This window comes from Marmota monax, unplaced genomic scaffold (genome assembly GCF_021218885.2).
Source record: "Marmota monax isolate L192 unplaced genomic scaffold, Marmota_monax_Labrador192_F-V1.1 WCK01_AAM20220418_F8-fsc00001, whole genome shotgun sequence".
NCBI lineage: Eukaryota > Metazoa > Chordata > Mammalia > Rodentia > Sciuridae > Marmota > Marmota monax.
The window spans coordinates 54,585,580-54,611,284 of NW_026693777.1; the positions used below are offsets into that span (position 1 = coordinate 54,585,580).

The 25,705-nt window shown below is 33.5% G+C and overlaps 1 protein-coding gene across 3 annotated transcripts in view; it reads right to left on the bottom strand.

The window, feature by feature from the left end:
- Nucleotides 1-25,705, bottom strand: part of Wdr72 (WD repeat domain 72) — a 202,160-nt gene that overhangs the window by 153,344 nt on the left and 23,111 nt on the right. For all 3 annotated transcript variants that reach the window (XM_058584810.1, XM_046461496.2, XM_058584811.1), the window contains exons 3-13: nucleotides 22,269-22,375; nucleotides 17,817-17,895; nucleotides 16,763-16,937; nucleotides 16,143-16,219; nucleotides 14,888-15,007; nucleotides 13,908-14,053; nucleotides 13,430-13,526; nucleotides 8,137-8,278; nucleotides 7,520-7,765; nucleotides 4,934-5,154; nucleotides 2,286-2,481 (exon numbers count right to left, since the gene is read on the bottom strand). In XM_058584810.1, coding sequence (XP_058440793.1) covers nucleotides 2,286-2,481; nucleotides 4,934-5,154; nucleotides 7,520-7,765; nucleotides 8,137-8,278; nucleotides 13,430-13,526; nucleotides 13,908-14,053; nucleotides 14,888-15,007; nucleotides 16,143-16,219; nucleotides 16,763-16,937; nucleotides 17,817-17,895; nucleotides 22,269-22,375 — 1,606 coding nt within the window. The remainder of the gene's footprint in view (nucleotides 1-2,285; nucleotides 2,482-4,933; nucleotides 5,155-7,519; nucleotides 7,766-8,136; nucleotides 8,279-13,429; nucleotides 13,527-13,907; nucleotides 14,054-14,887; nucleotides 15,008-16,142; nucleotides 16,220-16,762; nucleotides 16,938-17,816; nucleotides 17,896-22,268; nucleotides 22,376-25,705) is intronic.

Sequence of the window (25,705 nt, forward strand, 5' to 3'; positions counted from 1 at the left end):
TGGGATTGAACTCAGATGTGTCCATTACAGCCACTATTCCAGTCTCTGTACATTTGGTACACCTACCCTTGTATGTCCTGCTCTGTCCACGGTGAAGCTAATATGATATCTAGAACTGGATACCTTTCACCTCTGACATCCAGAAAGATTAAACTAATGAAGGGGACTGCAGGAGAAAGAAGAGAATTTCCCACAATTCTCTGTTTCAGTCCTGAGGATCTGGCTATAGCTGCCTCCCTGGCATGACTTCAGGTATGAGCAAACCCCCTGAGCTTCAGCTCTCACTAGGTTTTAATGCTTTTCCATTATTGAGGCTTCAGCCCTACAAGTGTTAAGAGCTTCCTGATGCTGCCAGTGTCTGGGTGGGGGGAACAATACCATCTGTTCCTGGTCTGTTCCCTCATCCCTGCACATACCTATAAATATTCCTTTGTTACAGTCTCTTCATTTGACCCACCTGAGTTGAATTCAGTTTCCTGCCAGGACTATGGCTGAAATAAAACATGGATATCTATTTATTGGCATGGAAAGATGTCTGACAATGTAAATCAAAATAATAGCACTTGGGTTTAGATGGTGGAACAGAATTATGTATTTTTCTTTATGATTCTTTATTGTTCAATTGTTTAACTACACATGATTATTCTGAGGATAGAAAAAGAAATAATAAAATTAAATACAAAATGGAAAAAAGCCTAACCTCAAGAGTACTCTACTTCCCACTTCATCAAAATTAACATATACAAAAAGTTGCATAGCACAAAGGTATCTTGATGAGGCAATAGGACCATGAACACTTGTAAGCAACAAGATATTTCTTTATTCCTGCTGGATTCTATTATCTATTACAAATTCTGTTCAGTCAGCAAGTGTTCACAATCACGAACACAATTGTACAAATTATAAGTAATGTGTTTTACAGGCTTGGATTTCACAAGCAGAGGTCAAGATTTTGTTGCACTATGAGATAACAGTAGTAAATATGACTAAGAGCATATCACCTACAGGTACTGTGTACAAGTGTTGTAGGTACTAGCTCATTTAATCCTGGCAAGACAGCAGTGCTATTACTCCCATTCCACAGATGAAGAAATTGTCATGCAGAGAAGCCAAGGAATTGGTTCAAGGTTGCAGAGTTCTTCATTGACAGGTCCTGGAGGCAAACCTTGGCTCCAGAGCCTATTTTATCCATTACACCCACCTGCCACTCAGATGGACCCATTAACTAAGAATTCTGAAACTCTCCTAATTATTGGCATATTATACAAAGAACCACCAGAGCCCTCAAACTGACTCACGACTTATTAGCTGTGCAACCTTGCACATTTACATTACATATTGACAATTCCTCATCAATAAAATGGTGACTGATACCTCTAGCTATGAGACTCTAACTCATATGAGCAAATGAGCATGGTAGCTTTCAAAGACATATAACAAGATACAAATGTAAGGTTTATGCCACACCCTCAAAACATGAGTACATTAGTCACCAACATTAACACACAACAGTCAAAGGTAAAGAAAACAGCAATTACTTGGGTGAAGTATGGCTCTAAACTATAATATTATAAACTACCCAGTCTGTTAATAACACCCAACATAAAACCACCACTGATTAATCAATAAAAATCATGCAATAGTTTCAGTGAAATGTACTCTCAAGTGAACTCTCCTGACTCACATTCATTAATTACATCACCTAATTTGATATGTTCCAGCATTTTCTGAAATACATTATTCTCAATCTTCAGTTATGTAGTAAAACTTTTTTAAAAAAAACATTTAAAGTTCAAACTATACATTCTGTGTGGTATAATACCAAAAGTTCAAGTAAGCCACTCAGTTTTCAGTTTCCCTGACTCAACTTTTTGGAGTTTTATAATTAATTATATTCCATTATTACTGATCATCAATTAGCTCAAAATGTTGCTGAGATGGTGAGTATGCTGAAGAAGGCAGAATTTAATGATACTTTGAGACCAGTAGGACACTAAATTTCTCTCTTGTTAATAATTAAAGTAGATAACTTGTGTTTTTATTTATAGCTTCCAGAAATATCCGGCTCATTCCTGTGCACTGCCCTGTCAGCTAATCATCAGCTGGTCAGGATCTGACTTAGGCCATTGTGTTGTATTTTCCACATGTCTTCAACTGAAGCTATAATTGCAGCCCAACCAAACCTTAAAGCAAGTGATGTCATTTCTGTGTCCTCTCTAGAACTTTCCACACACTTATACATCATAAATATATAAAGAATCAGAAAGGGTAAAATATCAATTTACCTGTTTCAATTTCCCAGATATAGACAGAATCGTCAGCACATCCAACAATTAAAAAGTTCTCAACTGGGTGCCATTTTATCATCCTCACAGGGAAAAGATGCTTCCGAGCACGCAGGAGGCACCTCCTCCCTTCCAGGTGAAGGAGAGACACAGAATGGTCACTGCACACACAGCAAATTATCTGATCATCCCTCAGCTGTGACAAAAACAACAAGCTTATGTAAGTAAACAGTCAAATGTTTTCTTTTTGATTATATTTTCTCCTAACAGAACATTTTTGTTAAAGCCTCATTTACAAAAGGACATTTCTACATTCTACAGCATCTCTTCACATAGCTATCTGTGGAAGAGCTTTAAAAGCAGAGTGTAGTTTAAACTCAACAACCTATGAGGAAGGTCAAGAGATGCAAGTAAAAAGGAGAATTCTAGGCCAGATCTACTTATGAGATAAATGAAGAACTTGATCATAACTCAGCAAATTCAGGCAGTGAGACAGACATCGGAAATAATGCAGAATAAAATAAACCCCAGAACTAATTTGTTGCCACAAAAAGAAGCTATTTTTAGACACAAGCTTAGGCCCAAGGGTATCATGAGCTGAGAGTTTCCACTTAAAGCCTCAAAATGTGATTTGGTGCTGTTCCCAGAACTATACAGATTCTAATCCAAACAGGAAACTCAGTGTAGACACAATCTAAAAGAGGTAAGCATTAGATAGTTCCAACTGAATGCACCGCTTCAAAGACACAAGGACCAAAAATAGGCTCCTAAGGACAAGAATCCTTAAGACACTTTTTAAAAAGTCAGCATGTGGTTACCTTGGCCACAGTGTAGGACAATGACCATCCAGGCTGGGTATTGTTGATCTACCCAGAATTTCAGCTGTTGTGTTTATAGCACCAATGGAGATCTCTTGAGACCTCCCAGGACCCATCATCAACCTCTCTGTGGGGTACTAGAGAACACATTTTCTTTCCTAATTATTTTTTAAGGAGATTACATAAATCCAAAGGGAAAAAAATTACAAAATGGCAGGTGCTATACATATGGAGCCTAGACTTATTGAATGGATTAAATATAATTTCTTCCCACCCATAATACCTCTTGGAGAACCTGCCCATCCCATAGCCTCTAGAATGGACACCCCAAGGTGTTTCAGGATCCTTAAACACACACACACACACACACACACACACACACACACACCACACCACACCACATGAATACAAATCTTAAGGCCAGGAGTGGATATACACTAGTGACTCACACAAGGCCAATCAGAATCTGTTTTAAAAGCATTTAAGAGATAAAAATAATTCACAGAAAGAAGCAAGAGAAGGAAGCAATCACAGGAAAGCATGCAAGTGTACAAGCATATACTTTTGCATAGGAAAACTTGGTTTCAGAATTTATAGTTCAAGTTCCCCCCAGCCCTTGCTATCATGTTTTGTCCTGGATGTCTCAAAGATTGCTGTTATACTCTCTGAATAAAGTGCCCCCCCCAACTTTTTTTTTTAACTTAGTTTGAATAGATCCTGTTTCTTAAAATTAAATCATCTATGACTGAGGCAGAGAAAAAGAGATCAGGAATGAAACTGACTTGCACTGCTCTACTGGAGTGAAAAGGAAAAAAAATGAATAAAAAGAAAAAAATAAAGAAACATCAGAAATAAAAGATATATCAAGGAATCCCAAATCATCGTGGGGAAAATTATTTTAAAACCACACTTAACCTTGTTTCACTGCTTTATTCAATCATTTGTGTTGCTGAAATATTGTTTTCCTACATCTTATTACAAAAAATATTATGCTTCCTGCAAGTTTAATTGTAGCTGATTTTTTATAATATTGTGGAAAAATAATTTTATAAGCCAACTAATTTACAAAATCTCTTTCCCTGCATTATGCTGTACCTTTATTTTAGATGAAACTCAAAACTTGGTTGTTCATTTTTTAACAAAGACATTAGCTCTATGAAAGCTGAATTTAGGTTGATATTACATGAGAAAATTACATACAAAACTATTTCATTTTTCCCAACATAATATAGGTGCTCATAAATTTTTTAAATCTCAATATTTATTAAATAAATAGATAAGTAAATAAAAATCCACATATTAAAAATAATGCAACTATGAATATTATTATAAAATGAAATTGTTGAAGGCGAAAGTTAAGTTCTAATTTATACATCCCTACATTGTTTGACTTGTTTTTTGCATTAATTGGCTACTATTATTAAAAATAACTCCATTCAGAATTAAGACAGAAAAATATATAAAAATATATAATTATTTCCTTACTAGAAATAATTAAATACTTTTATAAAATCAGAACTTTAAACACTTCCTTTAGAACCAAATTATTTGTATAATAATAAAAATTGTATAAAAAGATTAGAAAGAAATATGGAAAATCATCCAGTTACATTATAGGTGAACAAAACTTTTTTTTCTCCTGTGGGATATCCCTTATTTTTCTTGCTTTTAAAAATGTTCTGTAATGTCATATAACTCAAATTATGAAACTGACTTGGACTGCTCTACTAGAGTGAAAAGGAAAAAAAGTGATTAAAAGGAAAAATTAAAGACAAACCTCAGAAATAAAAGATATACCTGAGGAATTTCATACTTTTTATCTTAACTTACTCTGAAGTTCTCTGGTGACATCAAAAGGCTTGTTACTGGACCGGCTTCCAAAAAGAACTTATGCAAAATGTCTTCAGTAAAGATATCCCACAAGATCACACAGGAACCTTGGTCCCCAGACACCATCCAACTTTGGTCTAATTTCGAAGATAGACCATGTGGATAAAGTAAAGAAGTTACACTTTGGTGGTGGCCTTTGAGAACTTTATGAGAGGGAGAATCTGGAAGATGATCAAACACCAAATAGTAAAGACTTTATTTTTATCTAGGAAATAATTCTGAGAATTCTTTTTATAAATTCTTAATATAAACACACATTTGAATAAGAAAATTAGTGGACAACACTTAGAACATCTCAAAAGGCAAGAGCTTTATCAGAAACAAAACCATGCTTTTGATGAAGTACTAACATTGATTGTTTAACTCTATTCATTGCTTAGTATACTAGCAAGTTATCAGTTCTTCTACAGCAAACACTTTTCTGAAAGAGTGATTCATATATTCTGCTCCATAAAATAAGCCAATTTTCTTTAAAATTAGTATAATTAAGTCTAATATATAAGAAAAACGAGTTTCCCACAACATTTTGCTTTGAAACATGTTAGAGATTACCTAGTCCTTTCTCTTTGTTTTACAGATAAAGTCCCTGAGTTTCAGATAGGTTAACTGAATTAATTGCAAGTGTCAAAAACCAAACATAATGTTTAAGAATGTAGACTTGCTATTAAAGAAATCTGCCTTTACTCTGAGTTGATCAATTTCTAGATGTCATAATGGAAAAGTTGCATTTTCTCTAACCCATAGATGCTGCACCTGAAAGATTAGAATAATAATCATCCTTGCTTCAGAATGACCATAGGGTAAAATAAATAAGACAATGTCCATAATTTTCTAGCACTCTCCTTGCATCTTCCAGGCTCAGGGGTATTTCAAACCATATCTGTACTGGAACACAAGATGATTGACACATCTTTTCTTTTCTGACTAACCACACAGCTTCTTCCTTCCTCATTAACTAAACTGTCTCCAAATTGGAGAGGACCATAAGCCATAACCTCTGTATTCAAACTAAAGCGGAATCCCAAAGAATCATTATCTCACTGTAGTTACTTCTAGTCCATCAGGCACATCCTCATTTCATACCCCTCGCAAATTATAAAAAAAATATATATATATAAACGCAGATGCTAAAAGTCAAATGTAGGTTTCTGTTTGTTTTCTTAACATGAGGATAAATCAGCCTAGATAAAAGATGCTAAGGTGTTGGATTTTTCACTAACTTCTAACAGCAGCCATTTAGCTATATACCAGTATATTACCTTTCCTCAGTTCATTGCCATTTATTCACTGACTTCAGTCAAGTACTGAATCACAAGTCAGTAACATTTAGTAGTAACCACTGTAAATTGAGAACAATAGTGGGCAATGTAAGAGGAGTTGAAAAACATACTGAGTTTCAGTCTCTACCCTTGAAGACCTTACATTCTAATAGGATTTATATAATTTAAAATGGTTGGGGCTGGGGATGTGGCTCAAGCGGTAGTGCGCTTGCCTGGCATGCATGCAGCCCGGGTTCGATCCTCAGCACCACATACAAACAAAGATGTTGTGTCTGCCGAAAACTAAGAAATAAATATTAAAAAAATTCTCTCTCTCTATATATATATCTTTAAAAAAATTTAAAAAAAATAAAATAAAATGGTATATGATTTTTACTCCACATCCTAAAATCACCTCCTATATTTCCTTTCCTGATCTGACAACTTGCTGCATAATGGTATTTATTAAATAGGCATTTGTTGTGGTAATGCACAAAGATGTATAAGAATGAATATAGTTCATTAACAAAGAAATAAAAACTAAAACAAAAAGATACCGTTTTTTTCTTTCCCTAATTGTCAAAGATTAAAAAGTCTAATAGCAAAGTTGACAAAGGTTTAGGAGAAAGGCATTTTCACAGACTGTTACTGGACATGCATGTATACTGATATAATTTCTTTACAAAAACTTTTAAGTATATTTCCAAAATATTAAATATACAAACTAATGATGATCTAGTAATTCTACTGCTGTGGACTAATACTGAAGAAATATCCAATATATGTTCAAAAATAATCAATTTTGTATTATCCATAGTAGCTAAAGACTAGAAAACATAAACATCAATTTTCAATTAAAATTCATTGTTAATAATTATAAATAGTTTATAAAGAATAAACACCAAAATATTTTATTCATATTTATTTAAGGATATCTTAGAAAAATGTATTACAATAAGCTTCTATTTGTGTAATATAATTTTAAAAATGTATACTGTTATGCTGGTACATAAAAAATTTCAATAAAGGCACAAAGAAACTATTATTTATAATTGTCTTTGGTAAAAGAAGAGAAACTTGTTTCTTACTGTAAAACTTCCTGTTTGAGTTTTTTTTAAAAAAACAAAAACCTGCATGTATGTTTTATTTGAATATTAAAATATGTACAAATTTATCAGCAAAAGACTTCTGAATCTTCTTTACTATAGCTTATTGAAAGTAAAACCTAAATAAATAAAATTAAGAGGGTTAAATAAAATTGAGTCACCTTTTAATAAAGAACCCCCTTCTAGAAGTCCTGCTTTGGCAGCATTCAAAGCCTGTATAATGAAAATTGTCCCATCTTCACAGCCACATATTAGTTTATCAAGACTTGGAACGTACTCTGATGAAGTGACTACTACAGTTCCTGCCTCATCTTCAAGCCCAGAGAAATGGTCAATAATACTTTGAGACACAGTTTGATGCTTATCAAAATTATCTTGAAGTGTCCAGGTGGTAGTTATTGGTATTTCTAAAAGTAAAACATACAAAATTAGAAAACGTGGTTTATCAATTCATAGTGGACAGGTAAAATGTTATCAAGACATTATATTTTCAAAAGCTGTGAATAACAGCTTAATCCATATTCGTGTTGCCAACATTCATTCCTTGTTATATTCAATTGGTATTAATTTGAATTATATTAGTTGAATTGTTTAAATCTATAAGCTTTATGTTTATGCCTGCTTTTATGTTGCACTTAGTACATAGTGGGTCATGAGAATTTTTTAATATGTAGCTTCAGGTTATTCAGCTCAAAAAAAAAAAAACCCAAAAAACACTGAATTAATTACAAATCAGTACTCAGAAAACATGTGAGGAAAGAAAAGGAAACTGTCTTACCCCTAGGAGAACCATCAAACTTGGATATGGGAACATCAGGGATGTGCCACAAAGTAATCCTTCCTGAGACTTCACCAGAGAAAAGTACCTTATAAAAAGGCTCTTTCCTTTCATTCATGTAGCCCATAACAAAGGGAAAGTTCTGTGCCGAAACAAAAAAATAAATAAATTTTATGTGGAAATGTTCTAACTGTAGAAAGGTAGCCACTGTTTATAAAAGGTGGAACAAAACTTCCTAGTTGAACTAAATTTTTTCAACTTATTTCCCACTGTTTCAGAATTTTCAAGTGAATTAAATGAAATAATCTGTGATTTAGGACAAAAAAGAACTTCATGAAACAGGAAGCAAAGTCATCAGCTAGACTTCAGAGAGTTGGTAGGAGTAAACTTTTTGACTATATTTCATATGTATATGTTTTAGTCAGTTTTTTCACTGCTGTGACTAAATGAACCCAACCAGAACAACTATAGAGGATGAAGTTTATTTGAGGCTCATAGCCCCAGAGGTATCAATCCATAGCTAGTCAGCTTTATTCCTCAAGTCTCCAGGTGATGCAGAACAACAAGATAGAAGAATGTTGGAGAGGTAAGCAGCTCACACGATGATCAGAAAGCAGAGAGAGAGAGAAGTCACCACTCAATTAATCCCATCAGGTGACTAATTCACTGATTGGGTTAAGGCTCTCATAACCCATAAATTTCTTCTCTCAAATTACTTGCATTGTCTCACATGTGAGCTTTCGAGAGCTACCTTACACCCAAACCATAATAGCATATTACACATACTGTTATTTGCACATGTTACTGATAAGGGGCTTTACACATATTCAATTATATAATCCCAGCATAATCCTGTGAAGTTGGCACTATCATTGTCCTCACTTTACAGATGAGGGAGTGAAGGGGTGATTCACCTAAGGTAAAGAATATAGCAATGGGCCTGCAGTCTAGTAATTCTAACTCAGGAGCCCATACTGTCCACTCAGGAGACCTGATCTGTTTAGGGTCCCTATGATTCTCAGTGTCAGTTAAAACAGCATCAATTAATGTTTATATGGCACTTTGTGTTATTAGTATGCTTTTTACTTTCTGTTGACCAGTTTTTAGATTCAACATGCATAATTTCAAATCTCCCAAAGTTGCCACAAAAAAAATTCCATAATATATAATACATATTACATATTGGGTATATGTATAATATGCATTATACACATTATGTTTATTATACATTATGTTATAATTATTAATTTTATATATATATATATATATATATATATATATATATATAATCATAATTTTGCTGAAACAGAGTACATGAATATCAGGCAAAACGCTCTTAAAGATGTACTTTCCCTAGTGAATATGTCTAGAATCTCCCTAGTGCCTTGGCACAGGGCAGCTCTTCTTAGGGCAAGCTTGTATATAGAGATTACACACAGAGATCACAATGATTAAGTGATTAGAAAAACAAAACCGACAACCTCTTTTGATGTACAAATAAAAGGCATCCTGAAAAGAAAGACAATTGCTGGTGTCAGAATTTTAAAAGTATTAGAGAGTGATGGCGCCTAGACAGAAAATATAGGCTTTTACGTTTAGATGTAGGCATAAGAGTAGAAAATTCTATAATGTATCTTCAAAGAATATTAAAAACCAAAATTTATTTAGCCCTTACAAAACATGGCTCAGTGGTAGAGTGCTTGTCTAGCATGTGTGAGACCCTGGGTTTGATCCTCAGCACCACACATGAATAAACAAATAAAGTAAAAAATCTATTTGCAATTAAAATATTTTTAAAAAGCTAAGACATATTGTTGTTATCACTGTTACAAAACTAAGACACAGGAAATAAGAAACAATTCAAGGCCATACAACCAAGATAGTCTCTAGAAATGACAGTACTTTTGAAAACAGTTCCAATGAAGTCAGACCAATAGGATTCAGAGGGCATTTTGAGGTCTTTTTTGTCCCACAGTCATGATTTCTGTAGCTGTGAGAAATGATGTTAATAAAATTTGGATAAATTGACTATTCAAACTCTCTGGGAGCCTTTTAGGAAATTTAGAATTGATTACTCCAACTTCTTTAATGTTTTGATATGTAAATGAAACTCCAGAGAAGGTGGTTGAGTTACCCACATTGGTGGCAGCACAGCTTACTTCAAACTGTGCTCTGCTCCTGCAGGCAGAGTTCCCTGGGGTTGCCATCCCCTCCACCAGGTAAGTTCCCTGGGGCTGCCATCCCCTCTACCCCCCTCACATTCCATATTGCCATTCCTCAGCTGGGCATATCCAACCCTTGACCCCTTGGCCTTCCTTCTTCCCAATAGTTCCCTCTCTAGTTCTGCTGTTCACCCAAGACCACCATTTTCATTTCAGATCCCAGAATCATCCTCTAAGAGGTAATAAAATATATTCACTAATAGTATATATTCTGGGGACAGCTGCGAGGATTCTAATGAGTTTTACCACATAGTAATTCTATTAAAAGAGTAACTTACTTAATTTAAACAATTTACCCAACTTCTCTTGTCTCAGTATCCCTAACTGTGTAATAAAAGGTCTAATAAAAGCATTTACTATATGGGATTATGTGAGAAATAAGGAGTGGAAAAAGATAAGGTGCTTAGAATGATGTCTGGCACTCGGTACATACTCAATAGATATTAACCATTCTTATCCTTTCCTCAAACAAAATGACAAACGTATTCCAAAAACGTATTATAAGAATCTAAAGCTAAACCACCTGGGTTCAAAACCTGGGAATTAACTTATCTGACCTATAGTTTCAAAATGGGGTCTTAGTGGCCATTGAAATGGATGAGGCAATGTATGTGCTTGATAATAATAATGATGCAATAAAAGTTTATGTATCTAGAAGTCCATGGGATTAAATGAAGGGAAATGAAGAGTAGGGAGGAGGGAGAGGAATAGGAAGGACAGTAGAATTAATGGGACTTAACCTTCCTAGCCTTGTATTTGAAATCACAACCAGGGTAACTTTGCATCATGTGCAACCACAAGAATAGGATCCTAATTAGAATAAGTTATGCCCCATGTATGTATAATACGCCAAAACACATTCAACTGTCATGTATAACTAAAAAGAACAAGTAAAAAAATTTTATCTGTCATCATCCCTTTTAGTTCATGCACCCAAATTCCTTATCTGCCATCCTCAGGGTGTTTCTATCCCAGCTACCTCCACCATGGCCTGCAACCTTCCTTTTCAGCTAATCCAGAAGAGCTAGAGTTCCTTAATGGTCAGGAACTTTGTCCATGGGTCTGAGCAATCACCAACTGTGAAATGAAAGCTGGGAGTATCCTCAGAAAACTACAGGAAGTAAGGGTGGATTCCCAGTCTTACAAGATATGTTCACAGGTATAACACTTGATCTTGGCCAAAAGACAAGAGGCAATTGTTCACATGTATTACCAAGGCAACATGTGACTGCCAAACCTCCAGATTTAATTCTAAGGTATCACTCCCCAAAACAAGTATAATAAAAACTATATATTTACAGAGCAAACTTTTTTTCTAGGTTCACGTATCTCTCAAACTCATCTTTTCAATTCTACCACATGCCTTCATTGCCTCCTAATTACATGAAAGACTAAGAAGTATTATATTTAGTGAATCCTGGTAGTGTCTGAACAAGGAGGATAACACTCTGCTTTAACTTATTTAATGGATAAAGGACAAGCAAGAGTCTAAGGATGGGTGATCAATGTCCTTCAGTTTTAGGTTACACTACTCATATTTCACTGACTTTTAAGCCCATCCCACATTAAAGATACAGAAGCAATTATGATTCTCTAAGAATTATTGGTAGAAGACCCATACATTTACATTTTGAGAAACACGGCAATGTAGGTTCCCATTAGTTTTCTTAAATTGTGTTTTAAATTGTTATGTATAACATTGGTATTTGCAGTAGACTAGAAGCTTCTGAAGGGTATGACTTATACTTGGCTTCTAGAGAAAACTGTACTGTATAAAAATATACTCTGGAGCTAAGCTGGAGGAAAGCACATGCCCTTTAAAATAACTGAAAATGCATTCCTGAGTAACCAACAGTGCTGCTTTCGTGATAAACAGCAAAACAACAAGAACAAAACAAAAAGGAAACGGTTCTATTGCTGCTAACAAATAATTTTTAAATCATCCCCTAATATATGCTATAATTCTAAAGTTTATCTATGCTCCAGTGGCATTTGGGTTTATAAATTTTGGCTTCACAGCTTCTTAATCAAGTTTTGGAAACAAAACTTTTCACCAATATAATAAAAGGACAATCTCTGAACTACAGGATTTCCAACAGCCCTGCTGTCTAATTAAGCAAACCATCATTCTGCAAAAAGCATGCTTTCTTGGTTGACACATCAATAATTCAAAACTCTTCCTCCCTCTATGAAATACCTTTTTGGATAATTAACTGATGACCAAGACCAGAGGTTTAAAAAAAAATCACTTGAAGGAACACCCACCGTTGAAATAAAATAACTGCTTAGATTTTCAGACTTCCTAGAGTGTCAAAGGTATAATTTAGTGAACTATCAAGCTCACAATTGTATTCTCAACTCTCTGCCAGAAATCATAATTATATTTATTTTAACAAGAAAATTTACTCATAAGAATAGTTAAGTATATGTGAAAATGATCTTGATATATGGTTTTTAAAAAATCAGGATTAAAATCATCTCATAACATTTCAAAATTAGAGTAGTTACATTAAAATGTTAACAATGTTCTGTCAAACCATCTTTTCAAAATGGTCAAAGGAAAAAAATGTAGGTGAATGTGTGTGTGGAGAGAGAGAATAAATGTGACAAGATGTTAGTAACTGCTGAATATAGATAAAGGATATATAAGTGATCATTGTACTATTCTCATAAGTTTTCTAAATATTTGAAACATATCCAACTACAAGAAAGAAACACATAAAACGAAATTTTAAAATTTTAAACAGTACATATTTATGGTAGTGGAATTAGAATTTTAATCTCCTTTATTTTCTTCAACATTTATAATTTGCCTATGATAAATAGGTGTTGCTTAATGAGACATAAAAATATTTTTTATTTTTATAATCTATTGTACATCTAGATTTTTAAGCACCAAGGTTTCTCTTCAGTAGCCATTAACAATAAAACATGATTTTCTCATTAACAACTTCATGTGATGATTCAAGTTAATTTTTTCAAGGATGATTCTGTTACAAACAAATCAACACTCACTCATCTAAGAAACCGAGTGAAACAGATTGGAGGTAGCCACTCTTTTCTTACGTTACCTTGTTTTCCTCCACAGAAGTAGAGCACAGTAAATGAGGATAAATGGTCTCTTTAAGCACTCTTCCATCAGCAGGGTATATGCTTTTTGAAAGGCCACTATATCACAAAAATGAGAAGCAAACTTTAGAAATTTGCAGTTCTTTATTTGTTTTTTCCCCCCTCCCATTTTCAAAAGCCGGATGGTACCATTCAAGTTTCTAAACTCTAGTTAGAAAATGTTGGGTTAATAATTACAAGTGACTTTTTGAAAACCCAGCACCAGCTGTACAAGTTATACATGGCTAATCTCATTCCTTCATCCCCTGCTGTTTTGTACAAAGGCTGAAGCCTACCAAACCCAGAGTAAATCTTCTAGTGCCAAAGTTGTTTTGTTCTGGTTTTTGATCATGGGCAGCATGCAGGGATTTCTCCATAATAAACCTCCCAAAGTTCATTTTCTACCTGAATGTTTTGTATGCTGCTCCCATCTGAGCCCACCTGTTCAGCAGCTGATAGATATAACTGTGACCATCTTCTGTCCAGATGAGGATTCTGTGAGCAGCAAGCACCTCTCCACCAGCAAAGAACTGCCCATTTCTACTAACTTCAGTCCACAAAAGGGAAAAATCACAATAATCATAAACCTAGAATGACAGTCATAATGAAACAACATATTAATTTTTACTCATGGTTCAAGATTATATTTTATTAGCACTTATTTTTTTTTTCCACATGCATCCTAACATAGGTTTCTGAGGATGAAGTTTATTTGGTTGTCTCATTCCAGAATGTGTTTATTAAATGAACAAACCTCAAATCCTAAATTTCAAAACAATTTGATTCTTTCCATGACTATTGTAGGTTTAACATTTGCAAATTTATATAGCAGAAATCCTTTGTTACACAATGTTCTTTAAATCTTTGTTCAAAAATATATCATCACCATACAAGTAAGACAATATAGTTCTGTTCATTGAGCCAGTTATGTGTAACAGTAAAGAAAAGAAGGGTGCGAGAAAATGATGCAAAGAAAAACTTAGCTTTCCTCTTGCAGGCTTCAGTCAATATATTCACAAGAAAAGAATGTATATTCCCTAGAAGCAAATGTAGTAACAGAGAAAGAAAAAAAAAATCTAAAACTAAGGTTTAATCTCTGTAGATAAAATGTTTTAGTTTTCTTTTTAATTCCGAAGTGCAGACATCAACATTTAAAAATAATTTAGAGATAGTCATTATAACTATGATTTTCTATTCATAAAATTAGAATATACTATGACATATATAATAATATCTTAGAAAACAAAGTGGCTAAAAAAGAGTTGAAAATTAATCAGTCATGAAAGACAAGTCATTCTACACTTTTGCAATATTATTATAAAAATTCGTATTATATATAAATCATACTTTATAAATATTGTCATGAACAAAACTACATTTGTACATCACTGCTATTTATTTATTATGTTATTTAATACTACCTTCCAACATTTAGAAAACACCACCAACAGAAGTCTCTCAGTATATGTACAAAATCGTATTGTCTGGCAGTTCAAAGAGTCAAGAAACTTGGATTCTTTTTCATAGACAACTTGCTTTTCCTTGAAAATGAAAGAAAAACATTTTAGTTTTAATTTTTAGAAATTTATATTTGACCATATACTTGAAGTAGACCATACCATTATAAAAGTAAAAGTACCCTAGTTTGCATTTCAGTGTTTTGAACTAAGAAGTTTCCTTTAAAAAGAATCTGTGAGCAGGAAATCCACTTGTATTCAAAGACTTATTTTATATTATCACTCAACAAACTCTCTGGGGAACCATTCTGGATGTGGAGAAAATAAAGTTACTGATATTCAGATATGGCAGAGAGATCAAACAAAAATTGTAAACAATTTCTACAAACCTGCAGTACCTTAATTACCAAAATATTAAAAAATAGATGAAGTGCTTTGAAAGTGACACAAAAGTAGCCAACAATGAACACAGACTACAAGGCTCTCAATTGTTCACAGACATACCACCCTGATCACCTGATCTCATTTGATTTCAGAAATAAAGCAGAGTTGTTCCAGGTTAGTATTCAGATGGGAAACAAGGCTCTCAAATTTGCTTTAAAATTTCAAAGTGATGCCTGTGTATAAGGAGAATACCAATAATGCTGGGTGGGGTGTACGTTTCTTGACCTCAGTATACTAACAATTCCTAGGCTTCTTCAACCTCAAAATTCCTAAAGAGACCCTAGCACCCCTTGGAAGGCCTAAACAATACTGTCACAAACATGAACACAATGTCCCTTCCTTTGTTCATTACTTCAACTCATAGTCTGATGCCAGAAAGAGGTGTCATGCTGGACTCCTGGGGACAAAACCCACAGTTGTTCATGGCCACCTCCTTGTACTATTCACACACCCAGAAAAAGAGAATCTTCTGCTATAAGGGACAGAAAGATATTCTGCTATAATCTTTTTTAATTAAAAACATAATCTCTCCATGTGTAGTATGCACATCAGTGTATACATAAAAACATTTGCAAGGAGAAAAGTTGGAAGGGTGTAATTCAACCATACTGATGCCCATCCCTGGGAAGATGGATGGGGGAAGTAGATGGAAATAAAATTTATATACTTCTACATCATTTAAACTTTTAACTGTGAACATGCAATACCATAATAATTTAAAAGTTTCACTAAATATACTTAAAATTGGAGAAAAGATAGTAGATACCAAGCCAACCTGAATGCTATTGATAGATGAGGAGAGATCCCATACTTTGAGCTCACCAGTTACTGATACCACCAAGAGAGAATCTTCTGTAAAATGAACAAAGATCACATATAAGCTGGACAGTGCCATAACTCACTTGGTGTTTTTCTTAAGTAAAAAATTGACATTTCATACCATGTTCCAAATTTGCTTTAAAACTTCAAAGTGGTCCCTATGTATAAGGAGAATACCACTAATAGAAGAACCATATTATCAATTATAAGTTGGTAGTATTCAAACTTCTTATTTTAGAAATAAGCGGAGGAGCCAGTTTTCATTTTCTTCTGTCTTGCTCAGCATAACATCCAGAAAATACAGCAAGACAAAATACTGCCCATTATTCTTAACATACCACACAGAACTAGGTGACAGAAACCTCCTTTCTCCACTTATCTTAACATCTTCCTGACTTTCTAATGACCCACTGGAGTAGGTGTTCTCAGTTTGTCTTGATCTAACTTATAGAAATATCTCTACTAACAAGAAAATGTAAAAAGCACTCTGGACTTTTGCCCAATAATTTAACAAATAATTCAAAAGTAGATGAATTACATGCAATCTCTTAGCAATGTACAATAACCAACTATTACCTTGAATTCTCATGGAATGAACAATGCACATGCAGTTGATCCAATCAGGAGACTGAGATGATGTGAAAGTGTTAATGACAGCCAAAGTTTTGGCATCAATTATAAGGATATCTTGATACTCTCCACAGCACAGAAGCCAGCCTTCTCCTGTCATCCGGAATGAGCAGTGGTAATACTGTACAAATGAAATTCAAAGTAAAAAATGATCTTTAATCTAGCAATACTGCTACGTGTTGATAAGAAATAAAAGTATTTGAAGAGCATTTGAGAAATTCTTGTGCCAAATAGGTTTTAGAAATGTTTTTTTTATAAAAGATAAATAAACTGTACCTTTAATGAACTTTCTTAATGTGCAGAGTTTTGGCCCCAAAAGAATAGAAAAGAGTTTGTGGCTACTGCAAAGCCAGGTATCAATATTTAAAGCAATGGGTGACATGTAGAAGACTGTTCACACCAATGGAACCCATCCCCCAAAAGCCAGAATTTGTTTTAAAAATTGGGAAGTGGGGCTGGGAATATAGTTCAGTGGTAGAACAATTGCCTAGCATGTATGAGGCTCTCAGTTCTATCCCCAGCAATTAAAAAAAAAAAAAACAATAAATAGATAGATAATAATACATTAGGAAGTGGTTATAAACGTGATGGCTATGCCTCTTATTCTCTTTTTATAAGTAAAACTTCAGAAATTAAGAACAATGGAAAATGAGGGAAAAATCCTTTTACTGCTTTATAAAATAGTGTGTCATTTAAACTGAATCATTTAAAATGACTTCTTTACATGTGTCCACGTATGTTTTGTGAGTGTCAGTAAGGAAAAATACAAAAATAGTCTTTCAAAGACAACATACAGAAATAAAAGAATTAGGGAAAACAATTTTCATTGAACAACAGCTTTTGAGAAAGAAGAATGCCAAAATAGTGGAGGATTACCAATATTTTACTCTCATGACAAAGTGTTAAAGAAAATAATATTCTACAAAGATATGCCTTTAAATATGTGTATTGCAAATGTTCTAAATGAGTTGCAATCCTGAAATGTTCTGAATGTACTTACACAGATGGCAGTGTGCGTGTAAGGAAGTGTGGCCTTCTCCACGCACTGTCCATTGGTGACATTCCAAACACACATCTCCCTAGAAGACATAACTTTGTATTATTCCCTGTCATTTCCACTCAATTGACTGGAATAATTTTTGTACCACCAAGTTTTTCTTTAGCATCGCACTTAAGCACAACCTGATCGTTTATGTGGCTTTTTGTTACAGATTACTGGGCAAGAAAATGTTGTGGTCATTAGAGAGGTTGACATACTGTATCTGTATCTTTTTGTTTGGGTAATTACACCCTGCCATTGCCTGCAAACCTTACTTTAGGGTTAACCTGGCCTACAACAAATTGTGGGGATACAGCTATCACAGCCTGTGAGTGACAGTACAACAATCTTTCCATGGAAACTGCATCCTCTAGAAATGGTTTATTCCACTGAACTTAAACTACATATTCTGAAAAGCACAATACATCAAGGGCTGCATCTTTTAGAGCCAAGGTATCATTTTGTAAGATCTAACAGCGCCACCAAGAGGCTACATATGGTCTATCACTGATATAGTTTCTTTTTATTTGAAATCATCCTTGTCACTCAATATTTAGAAAACTCTGATTGTTTTGAAAACTTTAACTTGTTTCCACATGTTACAAAGACACAAATACAGTCTAAAATGCAGTAATAAAATACACCCAGGTAGGGTAGTTTAAATCTATATGACTTCTGTTTACAGAAACAAGAAAGGCTATTTCAAAGTTGTTTGATAATATTGCTGTTTTGACATTTTTAACAAACAAAATTTTTATTGAAGAAAAACAAGTTTTACAGGCATTAAGCTAAATACTGCTATTTAGAATAAGCAAAATAGAGACTAATAACAGTAAATACTATATTTATGTGGTAATTTGAGGCTTTTTTGGGGGGGGGAAGGGGGTCATAACCAAACACTAAAAATCAATCTTCTAAATAATTGGCTCTAAACCTGAGGTGATTTTGATCCCTTTGCCCCTTCCTTCACTTCCCAAGGACATTTAGCAATGTTTGGAGATATTTTCAGTTGTCACAACTAGGAACACACTACTGGCACCTAGTGGGGAGAGACAAGCAATGCTGCTACACATCCTACAATGCACAGGATCATCTCCCACAACAAATGCTGGTTCAGTCCAAAATATTAACACTGAGGTTGAGAAACCATATTCTAAGTATAGAAGGAAAATATTCAAGGCTTTTCCCCCTCTGTTTATATCCAACCTTATTACAAAAAGGTAACTTGAATAGGCATGTAACTATTAGAAGAGGAGGGAAACATGTTCTGAAAAATAAGATTGCAAGAAAGGCAGAAATTACAATCATATAACTCTAAGGCAAAACAACTAATAATCCACCATGAAATTAAATAAATATATCTCAAAGGTAAAGAAATTGAAACTTAAGCATCCAACAATAAAAAATTTTAGTTTGACTAGGGATTTAATTTTACTACCATCTTTTTCAACTCTTACTATACATCAACAATAACCTATTTCAGAAAATTAACCTCAAGGATTCTAATTCCATGCATCTGTGTTGGGGTCCTGGTATGTGGGGTTTAAAAAAGCTCTTGGCCAGTTGACTTGTTCCTAGGTAAGTTTACCAATTACTTTTTATTTCAATAAGAAGCAAAAGCACAGAGGAAATATCTATAGAATATGAAATTTAAAAAAAACTGTTAAATTTTCATTGTAAGGCCTTGAGAAGGGATTTTTTTCCCTTATTCAACTCTACAACCTGTCCTCAGTATACTCAATAAAAATTCATTAATGGATAAATGTATTAGTTGCTATTCTATACATTTTCCATGTTTTAGAAATATACTATTTTTTCTTTGTTCTATTTATTTTTCTCTTATTAATGCTATTGTTGCTTTGCTCAAATTTCAATGTTGTAACTGGAGGGAGAGGTAATAAACTGAATACTTGGTTTGCCATCTTGAATTAGAAGTTTGTTGGATTCTTCAAACCCTTTTCCCTTGCCTTCCATTAGGCTTATGACTTTTCTCTAGTATGATCAGGCTCCTCTTCTTCCTCTGTCTGCTTCATAAGTGGTGATCCTCCTTAGGTTTTTGTCTTAGACTCTTTTACATTCTCAGACTTGCCACTGTCTCTGGGTGAGTCATCTATTCCCATGTCTTCAGTTACTGTCACCATGCTAATTGGAAGCCAGACATCTTCAACTGAGCTCTAGATTTCCACATGTAACTAGCTACTAGATATTTCCTCCTAGATGACTTGCAGAAATGCATACATCTTGTGTTCAAAATGAACATTAGTTCTTTATCCCAGTGAATGGTATCATCACTAGCGAATTTCCCAAGTTATTCTTGATTCCCTACTTCTCTCACTGGCTGAATGTGGGGTATGTGCTACTCCAAATATGGTCTCTGAGCTAGAAGTATCAGAATATTCTAAGATTGTGTTAGAAACACAAGTTCTTAGACCCCAGATCATATCTACTATTTCCTTGACTCCAGGAATAAGGCCCCAAAATTGGGAAACAAGCTCTGTAAGTGACTTTCACTGTGATGCACACTCAGGTTTAAGGTTCACAGTCTTAGAGGCCTGACAGGCCTAGAGTCTGCCTCATTATCTGGTCTCATCTCTTTCCAATGATTAAAAAGTTTTACTAATAAGTAATAACCTTATTAGGGCCAAGGCTTTTTCCTTAAAAGTTTTATTAAATATATATATATATATATATATATATATATATATATATTTATTAATATAAAATATTAATGCAGCTATATCAACCTTATTTTGGTTAGTACATATTTGATTAATTTTTCCCATCCATTTCTTTTAAGTTTTCCATGTTCTTATACAATTTTGTAATTGTCTGACAATCTTTATAAGTTAACAGAGGGCTCTTAGTGTCGTTATATAATTGGGATTTCTATTTCATCTTCATTTATTTCAACTATCTTATTTTGTGCTTTCTATCTGTCTCATTTTCTTTGATTCTGATGTCTTCTTTGGATTAAACAACTTTTTCTTCTTTTTTAAACTAGAAGTATACCCCATTTCTTTTATTTTTATTTATTTTGTTTGTATAGACATACAATACGTACATGAGACTTAAAATTCTAAAGTTAATCAACATCAACTGAGTGTGGTGGCCCATGCCTGTAATCCCAGAAGCTCAGGAGGCTGAGACAGGAGAATTGCAAGTTCAAAGCCAGCCTCAGCACCTTAGCAAAGTCCTAAGCAATAAGCTAGACCCTGTCTCTAAATAAAATATAAAAAAGGGATGGGGATTAAAAAAGTTAATCAACATCTTTATTCACATGTTGAACAGCAAAACATGTGGAATCTGGAATTGAAACTAATCTATGCTGTTGTCAACTAAGATTATGTGTATGTGTGGGGGGTAAAGAGAGTATATAGAAACAGTATGTCTTATAGTCTGGGTTCATTTAAATTTTCTAAAAATTTGCTTGTTTTTATCAATATTCTTTTTTTCATTTCATAGCTTCCTTCTGAAATTATTATTCTTCCTATAGAAGTATATCCTTGAAAATTTCATCATTATGGAGGCATTATCAGTTGTGAATTCTCTTAGTACTTATACTATGTATGTCTAAGTATACATTTCTCTAATTATGATTCCCTATTGCTATAGTATAAACTCTGAGAACAGATACCTCTTATATAACTGTTCTGCTAGTCATTTTGTTAATAGTTTAAACAAGTGGGACACCTGATTCTTTATTATTGTTTTGGTTCTCAGAGTTCAAAGGCATATAATATCCCTTTGGGTAAAAAACAAAAGAGGCCATTCTCTTACGTCAGCCAGTAACTCAATCCCTCATTCACAAATACAGAATGGACTCCACATTCCTAGTATACATTGGCAAATAACTCTTCAGCAGTCAATCTCTTCTGTTGGTAGGCTTCTTCTTCCAGCTATGTCCTATTTTACTGGAGAGCCTTGCTTCCCTGAAACTTCAGGCAAATCGCAGTCTATGTTCCTTTCCCTTTTCTTTCCTACTACTCCATTCTCAATTGAGAGTACAACATGAAGAATGTAACTATTGAATTGTTTTTTAAAACTGTAAAGGATAAGTTTACTTAAAATCTCAAAAGTAATTAACTACATGAAAGCAGACAAGCAGCTTAACTTTTCCATTTCCAATTCTATTCTTCTAGGTATTTGTCATTATTCTTCACATAGTAAGGGGGTGACATTAAAATGTTTATCTTGGTCTCCACCCAGCAAGAGTATTGCATTGAGCATCACAATACTGATTATATTCCTTGGGACTAAATCAAAAAGTACTCAGTCATTTAAGATCTAAATTTTCCTATATGTAAAAGGAACATGTTGATCATGGAAATTTTATTTAGACCACAAGTCAAACCCCATTATAGTCTTCAGAAAGGGAATGGAATAAAAAAGGGAACAAAGTTCCACACATCTTACCCATTTTCAGCAGCACTGACGACATATGGCTGTTTAGAGAAGTCCCTCGCTCTTGCTAAACATGTTACTGAAGTAGAATGACCAAATAGGAGTTCCTTAGCTGAAATCTGAAAATAATGAGAGGAAGCTTTCACATAACTAAAAACCGTTTGAAAAATAAAGACATCTGTTATGGTTTAGACATTAGGTGTCCCCCAAAAACTCATATGTGAGATAGTGCAAGAAAGTTCAAAGCAAAGTGATTGGATTGTGAGCATGCTAACCTATTCAGTGCCTTAATTTGCTAATAGGGATTAACTTGGTGGTAACTGTAAGCAGGTAGTGTGTAGCTAGAGAAGGTGGGTCTTTGGGTATATATTTTGTCTCTGGTGAGTGAAACACTCTGTTTCATGGTGGTCTTCTCCTGAACTGCCTTCCTCCACCATGTTGGTTAGCCCCAAATAAACTTTTCCTCCTCTAAAATTGTTCTTGTCAGGTCTTCTGGTCACAATGGCAAAAAAGCTGACTAAAATAAGATTATAGTGTATATTTGGATTAAGAGACCCTTTATATTATATTTTTTCTGTACATATATTTCAGGAAAACTGATACATGAACTCTCAAAATGCATAGAATAAAACGTAGGAAAAGCAATTGTGCTGTACCCGATTTTTTGTTTGTTTTGGTTTGGTATGCATCATGAAATCTAGATGATAGCCAGATCTGTTTTACAGCATCTAGGTTTTGAATACAAATAAGTCATGTTGATGTTTATGATATGTAAAATGTCTCCTGAATGATGGTAGCATATTAATGTGTAGAATGACGGTAGCATATTAATGTGTACATTTCAGAATTTAAATGAATTTACAAAATAATAACACTGAAAATATTACATTTTTAACCATTATACTACCTTATTAGTGATAGGAATATGAATTAATACAGCATTTGGGAAAAAATGGAAATTTCTTTAAAAATTAAAAACAGAGCTACCGTATGGCCCAGCAATCTTATTTCTGTGTATGTATCCAAAAGAATTGAAATCAGTAACTTGAAGAGATACCTGCACACCCATTTTTACTGCAGCATTATTCATAATAACTAAAATATGGAAACAACTTAAGTGTTCATCAATGGATGAATGCATAAAGAAAATGTGCATATATACATGTACATATATATATATATATATATATATATATATAGACACATAAAGAAATATTATTCAGTCATAAAATAGAAAATCCTATCATTTGTGACAACACAAATAAACCTGGATAAGTTATTATGATAAGTGAAATAAACCAGACAAACAAAGACAAATGCTATATGATGTTAGTTATATATCCAAAATAGTCCAACTCATAGAAACAGAATAGAACAGTGGTTTACAGAAATTGGAAGTAGGGAAGGGATGGGGAGATACCAATCAAAGGAAGATGTTGAGTTATAAGAGGAATAGTTTTACAGCTCTATGTATGGCACGTTATGTATAGTTGATAATACCATATTTTGGACTGGGGATATAGCTCAGTAGTAGAGTGCCTGCTGAGCATACATTGGGCCCTGGATTAGATTCCTAGTACTATACAAAATAATAATAAAAATAATGCTAACTATTATTGCACACTTGAAATTTAACGAGAGTAGATTTTAAGTGATCTTACCACAAGCAAAAAACGGTAACTATATGAGGTGATATATGTATAGACAGTGATACGTCTTGTGGTAAACAATTTATAATACATATGTACATTAAATCACCATATCAAACATGTTAGATATAAATAATCTTTATTTGGCAATTATACTTTCAAAAACCAAAGAGAAAAAAAGCTGAAATGTCATTAGTCATTAGTAGCATATTAATGTGTACATTTTAGAATTTAAATGAATTTACAAAATAATAACACTGAAAATATTACATTTTTAACCATTATACTACCTTATTAGTGATAGGAATATGAACTGATACAGCATTTGGGAAAAAATGGAAATTTCTTTAAAAATTAAATTTTTAAAGTAAACATGTTTCTTATTTATATCAAAAGTAAAAATCAAGAAACAAAAGTAAAGGTCATATAACAAGACAAGCTAGAGACTGGGAGAAACATTTGCAAAAGGTATATCTGATAAGAAACTATTCAAAATATACAAAGAAATTTTTCTCTTTGTGGTGGTGGGGATTAAACGCAGGGCCTCACACATGCTAGACAAACACTCAATCATTGAGCCACACTTCTACCCCTAAAGAATTCTTAAAACTCGATAATAGTAGAATGAATCACCTGATTAAAAATAATTGGAAGCAGACAACAAAGATTATAATCAGATGGCAAATGAGCATATAAAAGGGTGCTCTACATCATCTTTCATAAAGGTAATACAAATTAGAACAAAAATGAAGTACCAGCAGACACCTATTAGAGTGGCTAAAATCTAGAACAGTGATAACAATAGGTGCAAGCTAGCAAGGATGTAGAACAATAAGAACATGTATTCGTTGCTGGTGAGAATGCAAAATTGGGAAGTGGTTTTATCAGTTTATAATGAAATTAAACATACTATTTCATAAAACCCAATAATGACATTCACTGGCGTTTACCCAAATGAGTTAAAAAGTATTATCTACACAAAAACCTGCACACTGTTTACAGCAGCTTTACTCATAATTGCCAGAAATGTGGAAATGACCATAATGTCCTTCAGTAGATGAATGGATAAACAAGTCATGGTACTGTACATCAATACAATGAAGTATTATTCAATGCTAAAAAGAAATGAGCTGTCAAGCCATGAAAAGATAGAGAGAAAACCTAAATATATATTACTTAAGTGAAACAACTCAATCTGAAAATTTTGTACACTGTATGATTCTAAATACATGATATTATAGAAAAGGCAAAATTATGGAGATTAAAAATATAGTAATGGTTATAAGAGGTTCAGGGGAATGGGACATAAATATGGAGCAGAGGATTTTTAAGACTGTGTATTCTACATGATACCATAATTGTGCGTGTGTACACACACACACACACACACACATAAGAAGTGAACCAACTCTAAACTGTAGTGTTTGGTGATAATTATGTATAGCTAGCTTCATTAATTGTAAACAATATACCATTTTAGGGTGGCAGATTGATGGTGAAGGGAACTGGTATAGGGGGCAGAAGAAGTACATGGAAACTCTCTGTATCTTCTACTGAATTTTGATAAGAACCTCTTTTCTTCACTAAAAAATATTTTAATTTAATTAAATGATTATTTAAAATACAAATATTTTTTCTCCTGCATGAGAATCTTAATATACAAAATTAAGGGTTAATTCTACCATTATATCATGTGTGAAAAAGTACATTCTTCATTATTTTGTAAAACAAGATCATAAAAATTAAACTACAAAATAGAAAACATATATAGTCTCTGTAAGTGGAAAATAACAGTAATAG